This window comes from Gouania willdenowi, chromosome 7 (assembly GCF_900634775.1).
Source record: "Gouania willdenowi chromosome 7, fGouWil2.1, whole genome shotgun sequence".
Classification (NCBI taxonomy): Eukaryota; Metazoa; Chordata; class Actinopteri; order Blenniiformes; family Gobiesocidae; genus Gouania; species Gouania willdenowi.
Window position 1 is genome coordinate 17,874,769 of NC_041050.1, and position 24,994 is coordinate 17,899,762.

At 37.6% G+C, this 24,994-nt stretch overlaps 1 protein-coding gene across 3 annotated transcripts in view; it reads left to right on the top strand.

Annotated features, from left to right (window-relative positions):
- Positions 1-24,994, top strand: part of plxna1a (plexin A1a) — a 339,887-nt gene that overhangs the window by 246,390 nt on the left and 68,503 nt on the right. For all 3 annotated transcript variants that reach the window (XM_028452103.1, XM_028452104.1, XM_028452102.1), the window contains 2 exons: positions 5,754-5,850; positions 11,077-11,300. In XM_028452103.1, coding sequence (XP_028307904.1) covers positions 5,754-5,850; positions 11,077-11,300 — 321 coding nt within the window. The remainder of the gene's footprint in view (positions 1-5,753; positions 5,851-11,076; positions 11,301-24,994) is intronic.

Genomic DNA, 24,994 nt, shown 5'->3' on the forward strand with positions numbered 1-24,994 from the left:
ACTTTTCCTGTGTTCAGAAAGAGTCATCCAGTACTGCTATAAGGTTGAGGTTATTGAATTCAGCTTCCCTCTGTAGAATGTGCATGTTCTCCTCAAACATGAGTAGTTGTCATCTCCTGTTTAGATTGAGTTCATTGACTTTTCTTAATGGGTTATACAACTATTAAACAATGTTTTAAACTTCTAAGTATTTTAATACGAGGCAAAAAAAAACAAAAACATCGATATGTTCAATGTAAGCATTTTGCTGATATCATCCGTGGCCGATATCAATCACCTAATAATTCGAATTTTAGTCAACAACAAGAACATTTTTTGGTTCATCCAATTGCACCACACAACCCCTGGGTAAATTTGTCTCTAAACTTTATAATTTGCATTATATTATCTGAAATGTAACAAGAAGTTATTGAATGTTTCTTTGAAAAAAACCTAGTTCCCGAGAACCTGACCTAGATAGAAATGCATGACGCTCTATGGCTATAATTTGTTACCAGATATGCAGTTTCCTCTCTGGGACACCCAGTTCATCATTAAGCTAACATGTATTTTGGTTGAGACCATATAAACCAAGGGGTGTCAAACATACGTGACTTGAGGAGACTAAAATTAATCTCTTGTTGGCCAAAATTGCTTGTTTTTTTTTAAACTTTACCATTTTTTGCATTATCAAGAATTCAGTATTCATACTAATTTGTGGATGCAAATGAGCATTGTTGCTAGAATTCGGCATATTTACATCCTTTGCCGTCTAAATACAGTACATTTTCATTAATGTGTACTGTCCATATCAAATTTTGGGTGCAAAAAAACATTGACTCAGCGATTCACAGCTTTTACTACAGGACCTTCTTATGGGCCAAAATGTGCTTCCACTTTGATGACGGCGAGTGGCACTCATTTGAAAATAGTGGGTTATAAAATTGATTCTCATTTGCGTTGATGTGATCAAAAAAGGGATTGATCACTGAGACAAAGCTTTGTGAAAACAGAACAATGGAGAACCCTCTATGGGTTGAAGATGAAGGGACTTATAGATGGGAAAGCAGCAGTTGATATATCCTCAGTATCCTAATTGACACCAAAAGTGTTCCCCCCAGGAAACAAATTAGACGGAGTGAGGCTTTGTGTGACTGGGTGGCCTTGTGTTAGAGTGTGGTTTGTGTCAGCGATTTAAACTATGTGACATTATGAATAAAGCATGATGTGAGGTGCAACAGTGAGGGCAGGGACTGAAAGGAGAACAAGCTCACCCAGTGTTTTGGTGAGGACAGACGAGTCCAAGCTCTTAAAGTTTAATGTGAGGCCATGCCACAGTGTGCAGAGGAGGGGTTGTTGTGTGTGTGTGTGTGTGTGTGTAAGCGAGTGTTCGTCCTGTGGTTTTGCAGGAATGCAACCAGTGGGATTTAATCGTGACGCTAATAAAGTGAAGAGCCAACCTCAAATGGGATGGATCAGGGTTGCACTCCACAAGTGGGAAGGGATTACGTCCTATCAGCCTTTCCTTTGTGGTGTGATTGAGTCCCTCTTATGTGGAGTTGTTGACCCCTGAGAATCCTGTGGTTTGATTGGTCAGAATTAGAGTGCATTCACATAGACAAATCCGAGTGCGTTTTCACAGCCTCGTTTCCCTTGAAATGTCTGCTTTGCTTGCGCCTATGTAAAAGTCTGAAACGGATCAGGGATGGAAATTCTACTTCAATGGAATTCACTGGTCTCAGAGCGTTTCAATTGATATCACAGGTCTGTCAGACAGGCAGAACCGCTGCAGAATGAGTAAAGTATAGAAAAACCCTATTAAAAAATTAAAAACAGCTCATATGTTGATGTAAAGCAGTGAGGAGGACCGGCCATGTGTAGATGTTTGTAGAATCTCACCAATAACAAGTTTTCAACATGTATCCGTGATGTAGACATCATATCTAATAACCTATTTGGCCCTGCCCCGGAACTATCCCCATGCCGTCATTACTCTGCCTTGTTATCCCTTTTGAGATCCAGACTCAACACAGTCTTCCTTTCGTGGCTCATCACAATGTCTCCCTTCTTTTCCTCCTTCATTTTGCCCCCACCCCTAACTTGTCATTTCTCTAAATTTAGCTTTAACGGTGATTAATACATTGCATCTAATATGATGAAAGGGTCAGCATAGTCGGTAGCTTACCCTCAAACTGTTTCTAATCTTGGAGGCATTGATACTTAACGCTGCTGGTGATGAATGTGTTTATCAGATATAAAAACATATCTCACAGATCAATAAATTAAAGATTATTTGAAAATGACCTCTTTCTCCTTTGTTTTGAACTCCAATGTAAACTGTTTTTGGCGCATTGCATTGTGGGATGTGGAGTCATGTGAACGGATGCATAGAGGGGTTATTACTTTGTACTTACTGTTTATTTGCCAGACAATAGGAAAAGTGGTTCGCTTGATACCATTTTTTGTTCTTGTTTTTACCACTATTCTTTGCCAAATTACTTCACTCCGCGAGACATAACATTTTGGCTGGATTTAGATCTGTCTATGTAAGCCCCCCCAAAAAACACCCACCCATTGTTTTGCCCCAACTTTCAGTCTGTGAAAACACCAGAAATGTGTTAAGAAATTGCTTTTGGCTGAATGAAGGAAAAACATTTCTATGTACGACAATGCGCAAAACTTTACAGACACTAGCGTTTCCATTAACCTTGGAAATACACAAAGTCTAAATAGCGCAAGAAAAGTGGTGATGGAAACACCTGAATTTCAAGAAAACACTCAAATATTGCAAAAAAAGTTCATGGGGATAAATTTTAGACGTTTCGATAAGGAAATACACGTCATGGAATGTGACGTACTGTACATGGTCACATGACGTGACATACATGGTCACATGATGTGACGTACATGATCACATGACCACTTTTCTCGGGGAAAACATTGGTACGTGTAAATAGAAGAGGAGACAGGGCATTTTTTTAGCATTATACTCCAAAATCATTACTGCCACATTTGACGTGAAATAACAAAGGAAGACATAGTGTTATAAGCAGGTTCTGAGCTTTCGTCTTCCTGCAACAAAGTCTCACAGGATGAGAGTTACGAGGCTCCTACCAAAACAACGTTCAATGGAAACAAGTTCAAAGCGCAATTATACTTTGTCGACATATAGGAACTTTGCTTTTATTTTACAAAAATATGTAATGGAAACCCAGCTACAGTCAATAAGAATGCTTACAGTGGAGATCAAAACAACCATTCAAGCAGCAAGAGTGAAGCACTATTTCTACTTAATTCCCTAACTGAGTTGAAGGACTTAAGGGCAAAACACTCAAAGCAGTGTTGCAGAATCTGTTAATGGATATTAGTATTTAAAAACAAGTACCCTCCTTGCCTCTTTAAAACGCCACAGATATTTAGCAACTAATTAGCGCGCGTTACATTAAGTTCTTGCTCAAGCATAGTGAGAAATGATTACTGCTAGGTAACTCCAAGCTGTTCCATGCCAGGCCAGAATGATTTCAGCTTTTCATTAAAGCTTTTGCCATTGTTTTTAATTATTGATTGCGATGAATGTTGAACACAGTCTTTGTGTGTTGCTCTTCTCCGGGGAAAGAAAGTTGGAAGTTTGAACACTGTCTCACGGGCCCTGAGTGGTGGTGAATGGTGTCTGTCATATTGCTGCGCTGGGGGCTTTGTCTCTGTGTCTTTTGGCCTCGATCTGTGATCTGCTTCTGGTGCAGATGGTTCCTTGTGATGGTTTCTCATCACAAAAGATCCTCTGTACCCAGCCATCAGCCAGATGTCATTGTCATTGTTCTAACCTGTGTCGCATTGTTGTGGATGGGGTTTGAAGGGAGTTGCTGTTTTTAACCTTGTAAAACACTTTGAGCTGTGTTCTCTTCATGAAAAGTGCTTTATAAATAAAGATTGATTAATTGACTTAACACTTTTAAAAAATGTATTGAACTCCTCATAGCAGTGAGTAGAAAAAAGGCTAGTGGTGACACTCCAAAACCAAGTATATGAATAAAGAAAGTAAGGATGTCCCCATCTTATATTGACATGGGATATATCGGTCCATTATGAACACACACACGCACACATTTTTTGAAGTTATCTTTCACAGTCTTTATTAGGATCTTTTTTTTTATTTTGTATGTATTATTTCATGTATTCTTAAATTGTAAAATATGCTTATTGGGAAGTTACTAGTAGTTATTTTTCAATTTGAAAATGTTTGTTTTTGTTGTTGGATATATTGATGTATTTATTCTAATTGTGATTTCCTTGCAGAGTGTTCCTATGTTTAAGGCTATAATTCATGTAACCCATTGGTTAAAATAAATGGATCAGTTGTTTTTCTCATATCTGCTGTTGCTTACTATTGTTCTCTGGGTAATATAACTTGCATCTATCTAATCTAACATTCCACACTTGAAAATAAGTAATAAATGTATGTATGATTTGTGCTGATATCGGACGGATATCAGTATCAGCGAATACACAAAGCTTGAAAATAGGTATTGTATATCTTTCACTATGATATAGTTCAGTAGTCAAGTTTAATACTCTGTCGTACATCGGCTCACATGAACTTGAAAAAGAGAAGCCATAACTAATCAAACTTTTATATTAAGTAACAGATGAGGAGAATGTTATTGGATTGCCATCTGAGAAAGACAGAAAATCCTTACTCTTGATTTAATAATAAAAGAAATGAACCCCTTATTGCTTGGGTTTATTTCTAAAGGCTCTAGCAAAATTTTATCTCAATGCAACAACCCGAATCTGATTGAAGCCGGTTTTTGTAAGCCCCAACCTATTACACCCAACACTATTCAAATCTGTGCACACACAGAGCTCAATAATGAGTAATTCATTCTTTTTTTTTAAACATTATTTATTATTTATCCAGAGGCCAGCCTTTGATTCACCTCCTCTTGCGCTAATCAAAACGCATGACCGACTTGCTCATTGACTCCACAGCACCTGTGCCCGGCCAAAACCTGTGTAAAATATAGAAGTTATGATTGAGCCCGCCCCTTGCCTGACCCGGCCAATTGTCGGTTTTGGCCAAAGATCTTCAGCTATAATGCAGTGATCTTGTCAGTATTTCCTCATTTCCTGCAAGTTGGTCCAGGCACAGCAAACCAACTTTCTAGTTGAGTGTTGAAAAGTTCTGGCTGTACTGTGTATGTATGTGTGTATGTGTGTGTGTGTGTGTGTACGTGCATGCCCATATGGGATGGTTGAGCCCCATCCACCAAATCCAGTGTGTCAGCGAGCAAATTGGAAATGCCAATTTCACTTTACAGCGCTCCCCATCTTATCTCCCCCTCACCCTCATCCGAACACTTAGCCCATGTGTAAATGAATAACACACACATCCCTCTGTTGGATCTCCACCCCGTTTACCTCTCTGACCTCACATTCTCTCCATCCTGCTCCCCGTTTCATTCCTCCCTGCGCGTCAACTGTCTTGTCTTTTCTCTTTTCCCAGTTCCCCATTCCCATCTCCCTTCTTCCATGTCCGTTCAACTGTAACCCATCTGTTATTTCTCCATGTGTTTTTATATAATATGTCTATTTGTGTGGAGGTGGATTAATGCATGTCAACACTCTAGCTTCTGTCCCAATGTGTCCGATGCACAAGACAGAGTAAATCACTATGCAAATGAAACCATATCTCATACAATTCTCAATTTGTATTGAATTCATTATAAATCAGCAGTTTCTCACTGTTTCTCTGTGTTTGTGTGACTCTGTCCCAGTACGACTACGAAGGTGGCGATATCAGCGACCTTCCAGTTGACCTCTCCGTCGTGTGGAATGGCAACTTTGTCATCGACAACCCCTTCAACATCCAAGGTAAAACATTTATTCCCTAAATTGTGGTTTTGTGGCTTGGTAAAAGATATTAATCTCTCTAAGTGACTTGAGTGAACCATTCTCCTCTTTCTAAAGAAATCTGTAATTTGATTTTTGACAGCAATCAGAAAGAAAGGTCAAACTGTATTATTTGGATAAAAAAAACATTCATCGCTCCTTTGGTCTCAGAAGGACAGACGCACTGAATGATAGACGCTGATAATGATAAACAAATACACAGTAAACTACATAAACAAATTTGGAAGAAGCAATGGGTGGATGAAAAGCTGATAAATGCACTCCGTGATGGTAATATAGGAATAAAGGATTTGATTTACCAAAAATCGATGAATGTAACTGACATGGAAAGATGGCATTTATCATTTCAGTGAGTGTTTGTGCAAGAAGTGAAAAACAATAACAGCTGAAAAGCCTTTATGTGGGCTAATGATTTTGGGCGTTCCATTACACATAATTTCTTTGAGACACTGAATTGGGTCTGACTTACGAACTCATCAAGTTCTGCCCCATTATTAGTTAACTTCTAATTTAAATAGTCACAAATTACACATCATATTACAGTATTTGACCTAACTTTCCTTAAAGTGTGTGTTGGATCATCCATTTTTGCTTCTGTTATTTTGTTAGAGTAATTGAATACCCAAACAACAACACTATTTATGTATGAAATAGTGTTGTTGATTGATTGTTGTCCAACTCTTGAGACTGTAGTCAAAGTAATTCAATTTGGTATATTTGGTTGTAAAAATGTTAGATTTATTGCCCTCTACGGGTGCTATTACAATCCTATTTTGCTCAACGGAGACAGAACCACCACTGTTGGCCCCGCCCCTCCTTTAAAAAACTATCACAATTGTTTTCATTTTTTTTTTTTTAAATTGTACTTTATATATAGTAATATTACTACAATATGTTCCACTCTTACTTTTCTGCATTAAAGTTTATTGTGACATCAATCAATGTATTATTTAAATGTAGTATATATATATATATATATATATATATATATATATATATATATATATATATATATATATGTGTGTGTGTGTGTGTGTGTGGTTACGTTAAAATGAGCAGGTTTTTTTGTGTTGTTTGTGTTGGATGAAGTCTGAAGGATTGCATTATGAATAAAATGTACTGTTTATACTGCTTTCCCCTCTACATATTGGTAATGCACTCGTGTGTGTTGCTACTTTCAGTCATTTTTCATGTGTTTAAAATATGTTTGCATGTTTTTGCTTCTTAGTTGGAATCCCTATTTTCCTTATGTTTCTTTATCTATTATTGGAACTTCTCCCTCTTATTTTATGTTGTTTCTTTTTTTTCCTTTTTCTTCTTCGATGCATTGTTTTTTAACTTTAACCACATCCTATTTGTACTTTTTTCTTGATTGTTTAGATAGTGTTGGAGACTCAGCCTTGTCACAATAAAAATGCCTGACTTCCTGTTTAAAACATATTAAGTATGGAATATCAAAATTAAACACGCGACACATCACCAAAAACACATTGCGCTGCACACATTGCTAATCTTTGACAGCATATGCAGACAAATAAATAAATTGAAAAATACAAACAAAAAACAATTAATCATGAATACATTATTGCAAATATTCAGTAATATTTATTTTTACATAATCAAATAATATTCTTTACTTTAGATTAATAAATTAATTTATTGAAATACAAATGTCCACTAAAACAAATAGAGCTTACACTCTACTTCAGAGTTACTGCACTTGCATGTAAACAGGTCCCTGGGGATGGTTCTCACTGTGTATTCCAGTGTGTGTGTGTGTGTGTGTGTGTGTGTGTGTGTGTGTGTGTGTGTGTGTGTGTGTGTGTGTGTGTGTGTGTGTGTGTAAAATGTGATCCAACAGAAAATCACAACGATGGCTAATTAGAATGACAGGAGTCTCACTGAGTATCCATTCTACATTGTACAAGTCCAATGCAACGCTGCGTGTTAAAGGTCTAATACGCTTTAAAAAACGCGTATTGTAAAACTCTCCTTTCTCATACAAATCTCATAAAGCCTCTTTATCACCCCTCTTCCCCTTTTCCCTCCCACTCCTCTATCAATCCCCTCCTGCTCTATTCAAGTCTTTTTTTTTCCCCACCAATAGCAGATGCGTTATCCGTCCAAGGCAGAACCGCTTATGGCTGGTCCAGCTTTGCCCTGATATAAAGAAGTGACATTAATGTTAATTAAATCATTTATTTGCGTCGGATTAATTAGTGCTACTTTTAAGACCATCCGTGGGTAATCTGATTAGGCCAAGGCAGGCGGATGAATACGGAGCGGAAAAGCTTTGAAGTCTCGCCGCTGTCTGTCTGCGAGCGTAAAAGAAGAAGAGATTCCACCATGCTCAGAGACTGAGCTTCATATCTTACCTGTTTTTCACCTGATTTTAAAATCAGTTTACCAAGTGTGACGGCAAATAAACCTGCCTGCAGCTTTTGGCAGCGCACGGCAGCGACTGAGATAATTACAATGGAGATTAAAATGATGATGTGAGCGTATTAGCAGAGACTTTAGCAGCCCGTGTAAGCACAGGGATCACCTCACTGTTAGTTTTGCCCGAGATCAAACGTTGTCTTTAAATTATCATAATCCTCAATGAGCTGTTGTTAACAACTGAGGTAATGACTCCTTTAAGTCATCCTTCTCACCTTTTTAGGTTCTTATATTTATTTATTTTTTTCATCAATAGATTAATCTTTTTTACCTTTTCCATTCCACAGAAATAGAAAGTTTCTCTTGTTTAGGTTTATCGGGCTTGGATGATATTATTAGCTGAATGACTTTTTTTCTGCTATTATCGTCCCATTTTTATAGTAAATATCAACTGCTTAAAGTTTCCAGGCTCTGTTCGTTTTGTACATTCAAAAGACAAAATAGAATTAAACAAATAGAACGTCTCGAGATTTGCGCCAACCACAATGTGTGTAACATATACAATCACGCAAAAATGATGAGTAACATAATTGATAATTTTGACGACAAAGATTTGCTTCGACGCGTCGTTTAATGTTGTAAATTCACGATATAATCAGGGCGGCGGCCGCTTTCTGCTTCATTTCTGCTGCAGTACCATACATGAACTGCTGGGTGCAGTGTAGCTTCAGCATTTACATTGTGAAGATGAATTGCGCAACAAAAGAAGACGATGGTCCCATGACTCGGGCGCCAAAAACTAAATTGTATTTTTAAAAGAACAACAAATGGGTTCATATATACTTTGTACACTCACAGGGTTTTATGGTACTTAAAATATTTGTATATTATGTACATCATATTAAGAATTGTATTTTTTCGAATTAATTTGGGAAAACTCTAATGAAAACTTTTTACCACATGGGGGGGTCAATGCCCCCCACCGTCCAACACCCCCCTGCCATGTAAACTCCGCCTATGCCACTGACTAGGTTGTATGTGTGCTATTATAGATTATTTACCACATCAAATTGAGCCCGTAATGACAAGACTTATATTCCAATACAATAAAAAGCAAAAAGTAAAAAGAAGAAAAATGCGCAGATAGCAAAATACAAATACACATAACATATGTGAGGATGGGTCAGATCTATTCTGGTGTCAGTTGTGATCTTTGTACTGGGGAGATACATCAGGTCCACACTAACGCTTCATTACTGGATCAATCAAACTTGGATGTAGCTGCCAAATTTGTGCATCACAATGGTTCCTTCAAACAGAATTCCAAAATAAAGCTCAAACAAAACATATTATTAAACCATAGGAATAAGAAACAAAATAATCCAAGTTATATTAATTTTCTAACATGGAATTTTGTTGGTTTAGAACTCGTGTCAAACTCAAGGCCCGCGGGCCAAATCCGGCCCTTTAGACCATCCAACTCAGCCCGCAGAAGTAACAAAGACAGAAAACATGAATTATCATGTAAGTTACCACATAATTCAGTCGTAGATATCTCAGCCCTTCTAAATACACTAATTCAATGAAACTCAACAATATTTTGGAGGATTGCAATTTTCCCATGCTTTTATCATATGACTGACCAATTTGAGATTTAAAATGACTGCAGAGGGCTCAATTTTCTTAAAATGATTTCTCATAATTTCCCGAAATTAAATTAAAAAAAAAAAAAAAATCAATGAAATTTAAAAGAGAAGATCCTACAGAGACTCATATCTTTCACTTATTGCTTGTACATTGTCGACGCCTTCTTCTTTTATGTATCATTTATAAGTGTGTATATACAACTTCGGGAAGTTATTGTTGAAATTGCTCGTTTTCCCACCTAAAATCTGTGGCCCACTTAAGATCAAACTACTTTATATTTGGCCCCTGAACTAAAATGAGTTTGACACCCCTGGTTTAGAACAACCTCTGGGAATTGATTATTAAAAACTACACCATTACATTTCCATCTGGTTAGTTTTGTAATGGTCATATGCTCTAATCACCTTTTTTGTCCAATGTACCCCTTATCTTTTCTGTCTTAAAGCGAGTACCCCTTTGTTTTGTTCATTTGTCTCCGAAGGCTCGTCTCAAAGCTTCACTCATATTTTTTTGATGTTTTGACGATTTTAGGTGTTGATCTTCACCTTTTTTCATGTATTTTAAAGAGTTGTGCCACAATCGATAGATAAGGAAAGTGTCTGTGAGCAAGCGTAAATTTGTCTCATAATTTTAGAAAACTAAATTGACAAATGTTTCTGTGTACCCCCTGAGGTGTGTCGAAGTAACCTTAAGGGTACACGTACCCCCGGTTGGGAACCACTACTCTAATGGATGGCTTTTCCACCACTGCATAATAATCATTATGGAGAAACAGACTTAGACATGCATGGCGGCATTTATTTGATCTGATATTTGGCTTCCCGAGATACGATAATACTTTAATAGTTAGTTGTAACAGCAGCAATAAGAAGTAAAGAAAGAGCATTTTGAAATTTACATGAATCATAAAATAGAGCAAAGGAAGTAAACAAAAAACACAAATCCTACATATATACTATATTTATATACTTGCACTCATTCAGACATTATTGTGATATCTGTAAAGAAAAAATTTTATTACACTGGATAATTTGTGTTTGTACATGTGTGATCACCAACACATTAACATTATATTTACATGGTTTTAGGTTTGCAAGAAGAATATTCATAATATAAGTCATTTTAAACCCGTTTTCCTTCTCCTTTGTGTCTCTACATCAGCCCACCTGTACAAGTGCCGTGCCCTGCGGGACAGCTGTGGTATGTGCCTAAAGGCCGACCCCAGGTTTGAGTGTGGCTGGTGCGTCCAGGACAGGAAGTGCTCACTGAGGCAGGAGTGCGCAGGGGTAGGGAACTCCCACCTCCCCCAGCAGCTGGCAGATGTCGGAGGGTGGATGCATGCCACAGCTGGAAACAGCCGCTGTACACACCCAAAGATCACCAAGGTAAAAGACTGAGCGTCGCTGCGTACACACACTCCCCAAGCCTAACCCATGTGGATAATACTTTAGCGCTAATGTGTGATTCATGCCTTTATTTTAGTTTTACATTTTAAAACTAGAAGTGTTTACAGTTTATGATCATGATTAAAAATGTAGGTCATATATTCAGTAACATCACCTCTTATGCAGTTTATTCTTGGATCGTTTCTCATCACTGTAAAGATTCTCCTTTACCTGTAACTCTCTGAAACATAACTAGTGCAGTGACTGTAGGAAGTATGTATTGCTATAGAAAAGTGGGAGGTTCAGTAGCCTTTTCATGGATGGTTAAATGAGGTTGTGTTTGAAGGAGGGACGTCAGGGACTTTTAGGTTTGTTGTGAAACGGAGTGATAACTATTGTGTTTTTATATATTTAAATGAATAAATTGGGAAAAAGCAACGCACCAGCATGAAGTCATGCCTGGTTCAACTCAGTAACAAGTATTTCAGTTTGGTATATTTTGTTGTAACGTGTCAGAGTGACTGCCCTCTATGGGTTGAATCTCAGCTAATACAATAGATTTTTGCTATTGGCTGAGAACAAGAACATGTGATGTTTGGGGACCATCTTGCATCACAAACAAGCACCGTTAGCCCTGCCCCTTTTATAAAAAACTAACATCTGTGGGCTCTACTATCTTTGGTGAGTCGGTTGGATTGAGAGAAGAGTGAATCGAGAGTGAAAGTGTTTACTGTGGAGATCAAAACAAATGTTTAAGTGGCAGTTTCAACCTATTACAAGTTTTTTTTTTTTTTCGATCTTTGGTTTATTGATCTATGAGGTGTCCACTATATCTTTATCTGAAAATAATATTATCTCATCGTCATACAGCAATGTTTTCACTTGTTTGGAGTTGGCAACTTTTTCGTTTGGCTAAGTTCCCTTTAAGGACGTAAACTAAAGTATGTATTGTTTCAATTGTACCTTTGTACAAGGAATACAAACTTCTCTATTCTTCTCAGTTCCTTTCACCCATGTGTTCACACCACAGCTGCAACTAGTAGACATTTCAAAAGCAATTGCACACTGTCCAACCCTGGCAATTGACTGTAGGAGTGATTTGGATTGTTTTTCCATGTGTGTTAATCCAGCATAAGTACACCCATGTCAATAGTGTAAATGAGTAAGCACAGTTAGGAATCCCTAATGATTTCTCTGTGTTTTTTTTGCACTTAGGTCTTTTTTAGTGTTAAGCCCCATTCGCACAGGATAAGTATTATCTGGGGACCCCATTTAATAAATAAATGATCCCCCAAAGTCTGCTTTTTACACGGGATAACCAAAGCCTGAGATTTTGCTGATGTCAATGTGCTGCGTATTGCGTAACATTCCTTCACATTGTTGTCAACATGGCGGGCGCTAAGAGGAAAAGTAAGCAATGGACTCGAGAAGGAACTTTATAATTCACCAAAAATAAATAAACATGCGTCCCCGAAAACAAAACACGTAATCACGGATCAGATCCCGCCCATTTCCGTCCAAACCACAGAGAGTCCTATTTGAATTGGATTAGTATTATCACAGGACCTTGGAATTCAGCAAAATATAGTAGGTAATTTGCGGAGGAATTTTTACTTTACAAATTAATGACATGGCCGATTTGCACAGGATCAACTTCACAGACATTCTCCGCAATCATTGCAAATTGCATGCGGTCCCTAGGTAAAACTATTCCCTTTACTTCTAGTAAAATCGCATAACATTCGAAATAGTGTTGCTTGTGTAATAGTGTTTGACACTTTTCAGTCAAAGCTAACTGCAGAAATGTGGCAGATTTAACAGCAATCTATTACAAATGTTGACTTTTTTGTCACAGTACGGAGTGGTGGATGAGGACCCAAGTGCAGAGAGAGAATCAGGCAGCAGGCAGGCGTAACGTTCATAGAACCAAACCATTTTAATTGCAGAACAAACAAAAACGCAAATCCAAAAAAAGCACAAGATAAACAGGGGGCGGGGTACAAAAACGCAGCATTCACAATGATCCAGCAATCGTTCTATGTGTCCAAGCACTCAGTTAAATAGTGAGGGATGGCCTGATTAGGAACGAGCCACACCGGGGTGCAAAACATGAGGCGGCTAATCACTCACAACCCATACACACTGACGTCACTGGGAGGTGGAGACACGAGCAGGAACACCTGGAAACACAAAGACAAGATGTACCACATGAAACTAGAACTATAATGGAAACTTAACAGAACCAACAAAGACTAGACCTAGGGACTAGACCTACTGACCACATATGATTTGTAATAATTGGGGAAAATGTTTGTGATGTTAATCCTGTGCGAATCGGCCATGTCAGTAATTTGTAAAGTAAAAATGACCTACCATATTTTGCTGAACTCCGAGGTCCTGTGATAATACTAATCCAATGCGAATAGGCATCTCTGTGATTTGGACAAAATGGGCAGGATCTGAATCCGTGTACACATCATTCTTTGAGTTTTCTGGTCCTGCTCATGTTTTCATTTCAGTGTGTGGATGTTTTAGCTCGTAAAAAGCTGCTCACGTTTATGTTTTGTTTTGCGGTGTTACGATCCAAATAGTATCCAAATAAACTGGTGACTGACTATCTACTGCGAGGCTGGTGTGAGGAACAATAGATGTTAGAACTTCTACGATTTGACACTTTTGCAAAAACAATTACAGTAAAATGTTTATTTTGCACGTTATAAATACCGCTAACAGCAGCTGTCAACACACACGGAAGTTGATCACAAGAAACGAGGAGCACCAGTAGATTTATTACACCACCATTGGTTCCACATATCATGCGCATGTTTTAAGTAATATCCATTTTTTTGGTTTTGATTTATTTATGTATTAATAATGTTTCAATTCACAAGTAATGTGACTTATGCGTTGCTTCTTTTTATGTCCAGGCCGGGAGCAAAAGTCCTCCCAGTCACCAGATTATCTGGATACTATTTGGACCGTAACACTGTTTGGTAAAGTTGGCAGATATTCACAGATTCAGAATTCCAGCAACAATAACTCTTTAGCAAAACGTCGCTTCTTGTTTGTTTTTTGGTTTTCCTGTTTCTGGTTTTGAATTAATAAAACAAAAAATCCGTTTTTTTATATTTTTTAGTTTGGTTTTAAAACAAATCAACCAAAGAACGACGGGTACACGGATTGATCTGATGCGTGATTACGCGTTGTTTTGTTTCCGGGGACACTTGTTTATTTACTTTTGGTGAATGTTACGCAGTGCGCAACGCGTTGACATCATATCCGGAAGATGTCCGTAAATGTCAGCAAAATCTCAGGCCTCGGTTATCCCGTGCGAATGTGCCACATGAAAAGCAGACATTGGGGGGTCATTTATTTATTACGTGTGGTGCCTAAGTAAAACTAAATAGTGCTTTACAGAACAAAAAGAAGACCACAAGGGCTAAAGAAACAGAACCTGACACTTTTGGGCAGCAGATCAATTTGAGGAAACTAAAACTGTTTTTAAACATTTTTAAGCGGTTATAAACAGAAAAAAAAAAAAAAGTTTTCTGTAATTTCATACTATTTAGACATTTGAATAATATTTTTTATATTAATGCAATCAACTTGCTTTTCTGCATCATGGAAGCTTGAACTTTACTTGAATATTCTAATTAAAAAGCAGATCCGAAGTTATGAGCCTCTCTAGGGAGTATCTATTCATGGACTTGGAGACGTGTGTTGACTGAAGCAGCTCTAACACAAACATACTATTGCAAAACTATATTGGTTTCTGCAACCATCCTCTCATTGTCAGTGAAACCCTTTTTCTCATGCAGCTCGACTGTTATCATTTATTGCTTTAACTTGTCTTTTTTCAAACTGGGATATAAATAGCTCTTGAAAGTAACTTTCATTCTGTTGACACCACTGTATGTAATTGCATTTCTCAAGAGAGACATCACATCATGAACAACAAAATAAAAATAAAAAATTTTCTGCAGTCAAGAACAGTTAACAGAAACACTAAAGGAGCATGCTTCTTCTTTGAGCACCATGTCGTAATCTTGTCAAGGAACCAAGACCTTAATTTCACCTGTAGAGATCCAAGCCTGCTAAACCTTGATAGGGTGCTGCATTAGTTGCGTTTGTTAAACCCCCCCCCGGTCACAAAAGCACAACGTGATCTGAACTCTAAATGAAAGCTGCTCTATTTAATATGATGCTATTAAAACACAACCTCACGCACATACAGAAACACACTGGGACCTTGCTCCTGTCCTTGGCACAGAAATGGCATTATTACTCACAATTGCATCAAACGTGTCGTCAGGAGGTAGAGCCACGTAAGAGTTTGTTTGCATAAGGAACGGGATTTTATTCAGTAAGACTTTCTTGACTCAAAAACCATCTGTTATCACGCGTTACTGGCGTCGCTGTCGGGCCGTTGTGTTGAAGAAGATTTTCAGTGTCACATTGCATCATTGATCTTAAGTTATTAGGATTTCAAATGGTTTCGCTTGAAATAATTTGTCAGCCTGTTTTCCATTTTAGCTTGACCTTCAGTTTCTATTTGCAGAAAGGCTGCAGTTGGTTTGGCCTTCAAATAAAATAAAGTACTGATCATAATCTGAGTGGGTGTTAAAAATGTCTTAAAAAGGTGCAAAATCAATGTCATTATTCTATTATGATACATGTTTTTGTGTTTTTTTTTTTTAATTTTACAATCTTCCTTACTAATACATTTTATCTTTATGGAGTACAAAATTTTGCATGCATGTGATATTGAAATACAATGGGCTTTGTGCACGCAAGAGCATGACGTCCGCTGAAATGTCAGGAAGGCTGTTTACTTTCGGCAATCACTGAATGCTATGCTATTCTAGCGACCTCACCGCTCGGTTTAGTCAATATTGTGTAATACGTCGTGTAAGCGAACAAAGCTTTGTCTTCAAAAACGTGAAGACAGCAGCCTATTATGTGTCCCAAGTAACTTTACATTCAAGTTGAAAATAATATATGACACGGAAGTGTATAATGCACCCCATAATCATGTTTAGCCAGCTGTTAAATGTACCGTTTAGTGTCTTTAAATAGGTTTATATTTTTTTATTTTCTAGGCTACCTGTGAGCAGCTGTAAACTGTGGAAAGAAGTGGGTCACCAGTTGACATTGACAAGGATATATGCTGCGTTCAGTTAATACATATATATATATACTCTTCTCACAACATCACTATATTTGTGTGGATTTACAATAATTCAGTCGCAAGTTATTATGAGCTCATGGACACTCGTGGGACACATAATAGGAGGTCAATGAAAGTGTGCAGCATAAATCTACGGTATGTGTAAGACGTGTGTTCTGCATGATGTTCAAACGTGTTTGTCATTTCACTTGCTTAACTTTTACCACCGACACATTCAGGTCGATGTACAAACAATGAAAGCACATCTCATAATCATGTTTAGTCAGATATATGTGTTATTCACTCTACAGTGACAGTAAATAGACTTGTATTTTATTCTTACATCTGGTCACTAGCTGTGACCAGATGTAACCTGTGGTATGTTGCGTGTGTCGGAAGTTTTTTTGATTGAAGTAGGTCGCCAGTTGAATCGAAACAAAGTCATAGTTTTGGACTGTGAAGGCACCACGCTAAAGTTTGGCTCCACAGATAGTTTAAAAAAGGTTCTTAGAGTCATTTGTCAACAAAAAACAATCATGGAGATAATTCCTCTGTGTGTAAATTCAGGTAAACGCGGTCACAAGTTACAGTTTGTTTTCAACTGCGATTTGTCACATGTTCAAAACTCACATGTTCAAAACTCTTAACACAGTCTGCAAAACTCTCAGTCCATGTGGACTAAACTGTGAATCACTTTGCATTGCTTTCACGCAAAATGCATTCAGTAACCACAGTCACCAAAATTCATGAACTATTTTCTCAGTCACTAGTTCACCACCTGCAAAACACTGAACTTTTACAGCGCATTTTTCAAATGCTAACACACTTTGTTCAAAACAGTTAAAAACACAATCAAAACAGAATGATGGGGGGGATACCTAACTAGTGTTTTACTATGGTCTACTGCCAGTGGTCATTCATATACATTAATGTATATAAGTCCCTCCTTTGTCCTATAGACCCCAATACAAATGGAAACGATCACCGAGTGCTCACAGCCAATAGGCTTTGATTTCCTGTAGCGCAGTCTGTCAATCAAAGTGAATGTGGATCTGTGCACGGAAACAAGGCCCCACGTCACAACAGCAAACATATAAATATGATTTTGGCTCTTACCTGACCCATAGACCTACATTAATGCGACCCGATGCGACTTTATGTTCCGCGATGCACGTGCAGAAAAGTAGAGGTGTGGCTTCTGGTAGATTTGCAGGGGCAGTGGGAGGAAGTGAAGCTGTTTAGGGCGGGACATCGAGACATTTCTCAGAAACTCCGGATAGCAGCTTTAAGGCTGCAGCCAAATTTGCAGCGTTCAACAGTTGCATCCATTCTGAACATTTTCCGGCAAAACAATAGGCAATTCACGCATCCTACAATTACTGTATTGAACCAGATTTTACAAAATAAAGTAATTTATGGCTTTACATCAGCTGGAAGTTTGAAAAATGTATTAATTACAGTGGTAAAAACGCCTCGCCAAAGAAGACAAAAGATATGACGTGGATTGAATTTGTATTCTGCCCTGGAATTCTGAGATTCTGCATTTTTCTGTTCAGAGCAATGTTTGTACTTTTTTGTAAGGTACTGAAGTACTAATTTAGAACCATCAAAGTGCAAATATCTTATTTTATAATAAAATATTGATTCACCTGACAAGACTTATTTAAGATTGAAATACAAGATGTATTTTGTGTAATGCTCTGTGTTGTTAGTATTTTGTTGTTCAGTGTGTTCAGAGTGACATTGTGTGTTTCCACTGAAACTGTTTGCTAGTGTGTGGTTGAATGAGCTTCTTTTGAGAAGTGTATGAAGTGTTTTGTTGGTGAGAAACACTTTTGGGAATGACATAAAGTGTTGAGCTGAGATGCATGATGGAAATGCTGACTGTGCTAAGAGTTTTGAACTTGTGACTTCAGTTTCAACCAATGCTTGATAGCAATAAAATAAAACCTGGAATCACTGCGTTTCCCCTGCGACCTCCAGTATGTACGCTATTTAGAGACTGGAATAGTGAGCTGACTGATCAACGAATGTATAGATTTAGTTTTTCTCATTGACGCGTGATCGATTCCCAGTGGAAGCGACTCAAATGTTTATTTATTTTTATGAGACAGATCATATACATTGTTTTATTGTTTCATTACTTTATACAGACTGTAGATTTTTGCAAGACACGTAACTTCCACTTTGTCCACTTTGCACCAAGAAGTCCGGTGTTATACATGTGACGCGTCCGCACACATAGCTGCAAACACAGTCACATATTACACAGCTTAGCACCCTGTTCCTCTTTGACCACATCTACCATTGCTGCAGCAGCAACTTAAACTATAACACCGTTACTTTTGCATTCAGAACGGCGCGACTGGAAATATCTTTGGTTGGTACAAGCCGACACACACAATGTAACCACTTACACTAACTATGGTATTGTTGCTGGTGGGTAAGTTTGCAGCTTGGCTGGAAGTTAATTAATAATGAGATTAGTGAGTTGCTCAGTGTCCTGGGGGTTTGTTGGTCAGTAATCCTATTAAATTATTGTTAGTTGGATGGTAAGTTAGGGTGATCAGCAGCAGTGGCCCCTCTTGAAAATTGTGGTTTTGTTGTTTAATCCCTCACTTTCAAAGACATTGTACTCCCTGTGTAAATGTGACAGAGTTACTCTATTTGAGAGCTACTGTTAGACTGCTTCTGTCACAGCTTTCCTCCACTGGAATGACTAGGGTGGGGGTATATATTGTTTGTTTTTTTTTTTTTGGGGGGGGCGGTTTCCCCATCAAATTTCTGCAAAAAACAATGGCACCATATAATTCCATTCATTCACTTATTCCTGCACTCAAGGTACAATGGTCAGCTAAAGTTTACCTCCAGCTCCTAATGGATACAGGAAAGGATACTTGGGGTAGGACAATATAGACAGAGTAGTTGGTTAGTTACCCTAGCTGGTATGTAGTTAGTTAGTTGCCTTAGCTGGGATGTTGTTGGTTAGTTGCCCTAGCTGGTGTTAGTTTGTTAGTTGCCCAAGCTGGGGTGTAGTTGGTTAGTTGCCCTAGCTGGTGTGTAGTTGGTTAGTTGCCATAGCTGGGATGTAGTTGGTTAGTTGCCCTAGCTGGTGTGTAATTGGTTAGTTGTCCTAGCTGGGGTGTAATTGGTTAGTTGTCCTAGCTGGGGTGTAATTGGTTAGTTGCCCTAGCTGGGGTATAGTTGGTTAGTTGCCCTAGCTGGGGTATAGTTGGTTAGTTGCCCTAGCTGGGGTGTAGTTGGTTTGTTGCACTAGCTGGGGTATAGTTGGTTAGTTTCCCTAGCTGGGGTGGAATTGGTTAGTTGCCCTAGCTGGGGTATAGTTGGTTAGTTGCCCTAGCTGGGGTGTAGTTGGTTAGTTGCCCTAGCTGGGGTGTAGTTGGTTAGTTGACCTAGCTGGGGTATAGTTGGTTAGTTGCCCTAGCTGGGGTGTAATTGGTTAGTTGCCCGAGCTGGGGTGGAATTGGTTAGTTGCCCTAGCTGAGGTATAGTTGGTTAGTTGCCCTAGCTGAGGTATAGTTGGTTAGTTGCCCTAGCTGGGGTGTAGTTGGTTAGTTGCCCTAGCTGGGGTGTAATTGGTTAGTTGCCCTAGCTGGGGTATAGTTGGTTAGTTGCCCTAGCTGGAGTATAGTTGGTTAGTTGCCCGAGCTGGGGTGTAGTTGGTTAGTTGCCCTAGCTGGGGTGGAATTGGTTAGTTGCCCTAGCTGGGGTATAGTTGGTTAGTTGCCCTAGCTGTTGTATTGGTTGGATAGTAATATAATGGTTTGGATGGCACAGTTCATGTGCTGATGTGGGTTGCATTAAGCACACTTCACACATAGACCATCCATCTGTGCATGTTGTCTCTATTCCATTAATTCTGTATGTGTGTGAGTAGTGTATTTATATTCCCATTATGCATCATTTTACATACATAGATTTATAAGGACAGATGTACAATCTTAGTTATGTTTTTATTGCATGCCTTTATATGTGTGTACCGTGCATTCTCTCAATAGCTCAAGGAATAAAGAAGAGTGTGATGTGTTTTTTATTAGGTGACTCTATTGCGTGCGGTGTGAAACTAGGAGTAATAAATGTTACAGGTATGAGACACATTTGTATGGTTATTGCTGTAGACTGTGTTCTTTTATTCCAGAGATTAATCTAGCCTGCTACCTTCTTCTAGTCAAGATTTTAAGAGGAAAGGATTCAAGTATGTCAGACAATGTAATTACCTTTTTTTATTGACACACACACACACACACACACATTGCATAGTGATCGCATTTACTTGAGTGGAGTAAATCAGATGCAGGATATGGCAAATCAGTTCTTACAGGATATACAAGGAGTGTTTGCCTCAAACACAATGTGGAAAGGGACAGCTGTGGATTCAGTGGTAGAGTGGTTTAATTATAATAACAAGGTTGATGGTTCATTGTGTGCTTGACAAAACCCAGCCCACTAGAAGCCCTGTAATAAGGAGGAAGCATGTTGTCTGTCATTGTAAACCCAGAGAGGGGGTGTATGCAACTGAACATAGCACAATCCTTCCATAAGTAGCAAAACACACTAATAGTAATTAAATTAAATTCTATTCACGCATCTAGTCTTTTATCCTTGACCTCCAATCTTGACATGAAGGTGCAACGTAGATGAATAATATCAGCTGTGTGGTTCAACCTGAAAGAAATGAAAAGCATGTGGTTCAGTCGTATCACACTAAACTGCCTGAGGAACAATTTTGACTTTAGGGAGCCTGAGCATTAGGTATTGTTGCTCGTGTATCTGCGTTTCAATTCACAGTTTTATGATGTGGAAACTGTGTGTGGTCCAATTTGCATAATGTGGAATCACTGCATGCCCATCGGCCCAGGGAGAGCTGTTTACTAGGTTATACAGTGTATGGCGACTTATATTCACACCATCACGACTTCTGAGGTTTCAATGGAAATATGAATTCAAAGTAAGTAAGAGCTCAGTTAGATTGGATCGGCCATATGTGTTACAGTGATCATGTTTCAGAAGCTGTATATACAGTAAGTCCTTATAAAGCATGTGTCAAACTCAAGGCCCGGGGACCAAATCCGGCCCTTTAGACCATCAAATTTGCCATGCAAGAGAAAATTAGAAATAATTCAGTTGTAGATAAATCAGCTGAGATATATCATAAATAAAGAAATTCAATAGAACTCCACAATATTTGGAGGATCGCAACTTTCCCATGCTTTTCTCACAAATTTGATCACATAATTCTGCAGGGGCTGATATCTGTCACTTATTGCCTGGTTGGTGCCTTACGTACTTTATACGTCATGTAAAGTACAAACTTGGGGACATTAATGTTGAAATTGCTCATTTTAAAATATGTGGCCCACTTAAGATCAAACTACTTTGTATTTGGCCCCTGAACCAAAATAAGTTTGACAGCCCTGCTTTATCAGGTTTAGCTCTATCTTAGTAAATGAGAATGATTTATTGTGAGGAAATAAATTGTTGGTGTTACTCTGTATTCAATTGGTTATCTTGATTTATTTATTTTCTACATTTCCTTCATGTCCTTTGCCATAAATTGACAAAATTGATTTAATACCCTAAATCAAATCAAATAAAATCATTGAAAACATAATTATTAAAATCTCATCTGTTAATTTCAGTATTAAAGACCTTTCTGATGCAAAATATATTTAGTTCTACACCTATTGTGTATTTAAAACTCCCTTTTGGAGCATTCCATAACGTCTTCACTGACAGGCTGATCTGCATTGAATTCGTATTTTCATATAACTGAAGTCACCAATATTAGCTCAGGAATTTATGCTAACGATGATAATGGAACAGTTTGTCCACTTAGCATTTCACACACTGTAAAATGAGTTACCGGGTGTGCTACATTACCTCTTTAATAAGTCCATGACAGAGTGTCTTTTCCACTGCACCACATTTCCAGTTCATTTACTTCTTCCATCCACCAGTGTGTCGAGGTTTCTGAAGATTCCTGTGAATATATCCGTCTTCTCTGTGTTGTATATACATGTGCTGTTTTAATGTCAGAAACATCTAAAACCCCTTTAGACCTTTTAAGGGATGGGATCGCTATCACAGTGGGGACCACAAAGATGTGATTATCAACATTTATGTCAGCATTATAATAATGATTGATCTGCATTAATGCGGGGGGTGGGGGTTGTCTTTATTGTGTCTTTGTCTGTGGTTTTGTTGGTTTTTTTTTGTTATTTTGTGTGTTTTTAGAGTCATTATGTGTGGGGTTTTTTGTGTATGTGTTCTTGTAATTTTGTGTATTATTCTGTCATTTTATGCATTTATGTTGTCGATTCGTGCGTTTTTGGGGTCACTTTCTGTATTTTAGTTTTTTCTGTATTTTTCCTGTGATTTTGTGTAATTTTGTTGAAGGTTTGTTTGTCTTTTATTATTATTATTATTATTATTATTATTATTATTATTATTATTATTATTATTATTATTATTATTATTATTTGTGACATTTAATACATTTTGTGCAATCACATACATATTGAATATTCCTACACACATCCAAAAATATATACACCATTTGATGTTAATAAATAAAATTAATTATATTTTATGAAAATGTAGTTTGTTTAATTAGACCCACGCATACTTATCAACATACATACATATCTCATATCTGATTAGCAAGCCTGGAAAGGGGTAGGAAGAAGTCAACTTATCAATTCCTACCCCTTCTCCAATAATTAATAGTTATATATTATAATTGTCTTTCTGTATTAGAAATAGTATTATATATTATATATATATAGAGGACTTATGCGTATATCTATCTATCTATATATATATATATATATATATATATATATATACACGCACGCATATATAAACACAAAATGTCAATGTCTTTGGAGCTTTCTCTAATGTGTTGTTATTTTTTGTTTTGTTTTCATAGTTATTTTAAGTGGGTTTTTTGTACTTTGTGCAATTTGCTGTCAATGTACTTTATGTGTTTTGGGAGTTATAGTATTTTGTGTATTATGTTGATCTTTATATTCCTTCCAACTTCTTGAAATACAATTTTAAAGGATTAGTTTTGAGGGCAGCACTAAATTAGACCAAGAGCCACATGTGGCCCCTGGTCTACACGTGGCGCGTCTGCTTTAAACCAACATCTCTCTCCTTTGTGTTTTGTTTGATGTCTATTTTTTTTTTTTTCTTTCTCTCTCTCTGTTTCGATTAAAAGTAATGAGGAATGATGCAGTTTTCCAAATGAAAACAAAAAGTGGAAAAATGCAGATTTTTTGTAAAAATAAATAAATAAATGAATAAATAAATGTGAAGTGCCAGTTGATGAAGAGTTTTACAAAGCGGCTAAAAATACTTGGTGAAAAAACACTTGATGAAAGAGGAACTTTTTTATTATTATGAATATCACCGAAGAAATAAATATGATTCGCTCACTGTCATAAAAAACATGCACACCCTGCACAGTCCAGAATCCCTTCATGTCGTTCTCTCTTCTTGATTTTGTCTTCTTTTTTTCCACAATTAAAAAAAAACAAAAAAAAACAAAACTCTATTTTAAGTGTGAAAATTAGATACAAAAAAATGTGGTTAAAAAAACAAAATATTCCCTGCGTTCTATAATATTCAAATCAGGCACTAAACATTCCAGCACACTGTTGCTGCCTGCTTTTCTACTGTGTGCTCAGCCATGCAGTGCAGGCGAACAGGGCAATGGACAGATTACACATAATTACCTGCTGATGCTTGTTAAGGATTAGTTTCAGTGTGTGTGTGTGGGTCCTCGCACACCACTGCATGCATGTATAAGTGTTTGTGACATCCACCGTCCATCAGTCTCCATATTTGTTTTGTCACACCACACCTGTCCTCGTTGCGCACCATAATCTGGCGAGATAAATCATATTAGAGTCCAGCGGCTCTGCTGAGTGGAACACCGCAGCAGCCCCGTCAATAAAGCCAAGTCGCTGTAATAAGTTCCAATTAAGCAGAAAAGGGGCCTGTTTGATTCGGTGTGGCAGCGTGGCTTGTTTTGATGCCCTATTCTTTTACTAATTTCATGTTTTTTAACAACAAGTGAGTGATTTTTCTTCATTAAAATATGAAGCTGCATTTCCAGGCGACTCTCCATGAGGCGTGTTGGGAACGATGTGGTTCAATGTCATGCTTTGCCTTTGTGTATAAAGTGTGACCCTGCTAATAAATAAAAAGAATGATTAGTTTGTTAGGTTAACAATAATGTTAGCATGAGTGGTGCATTGTGTAATGTTCCTAAATGTACATTTGGAGTAAATGTTATTATGAGATCAAACATAATTTATTTAAAAACACTGCCTGAAGAAAATTACAATAAGGTCTAATTTATGAAGTACTTGTGCTAGTCAAAGATCAGACCAAAACCATTATTCATTCATTATCAAACACCTCACTTATCTATCTGTCTGTCTGTCTGTCTGTCTGTCTGTCTGTCTGTCTGTCTGTAAACATTAATAGATGGGTAGTTAAT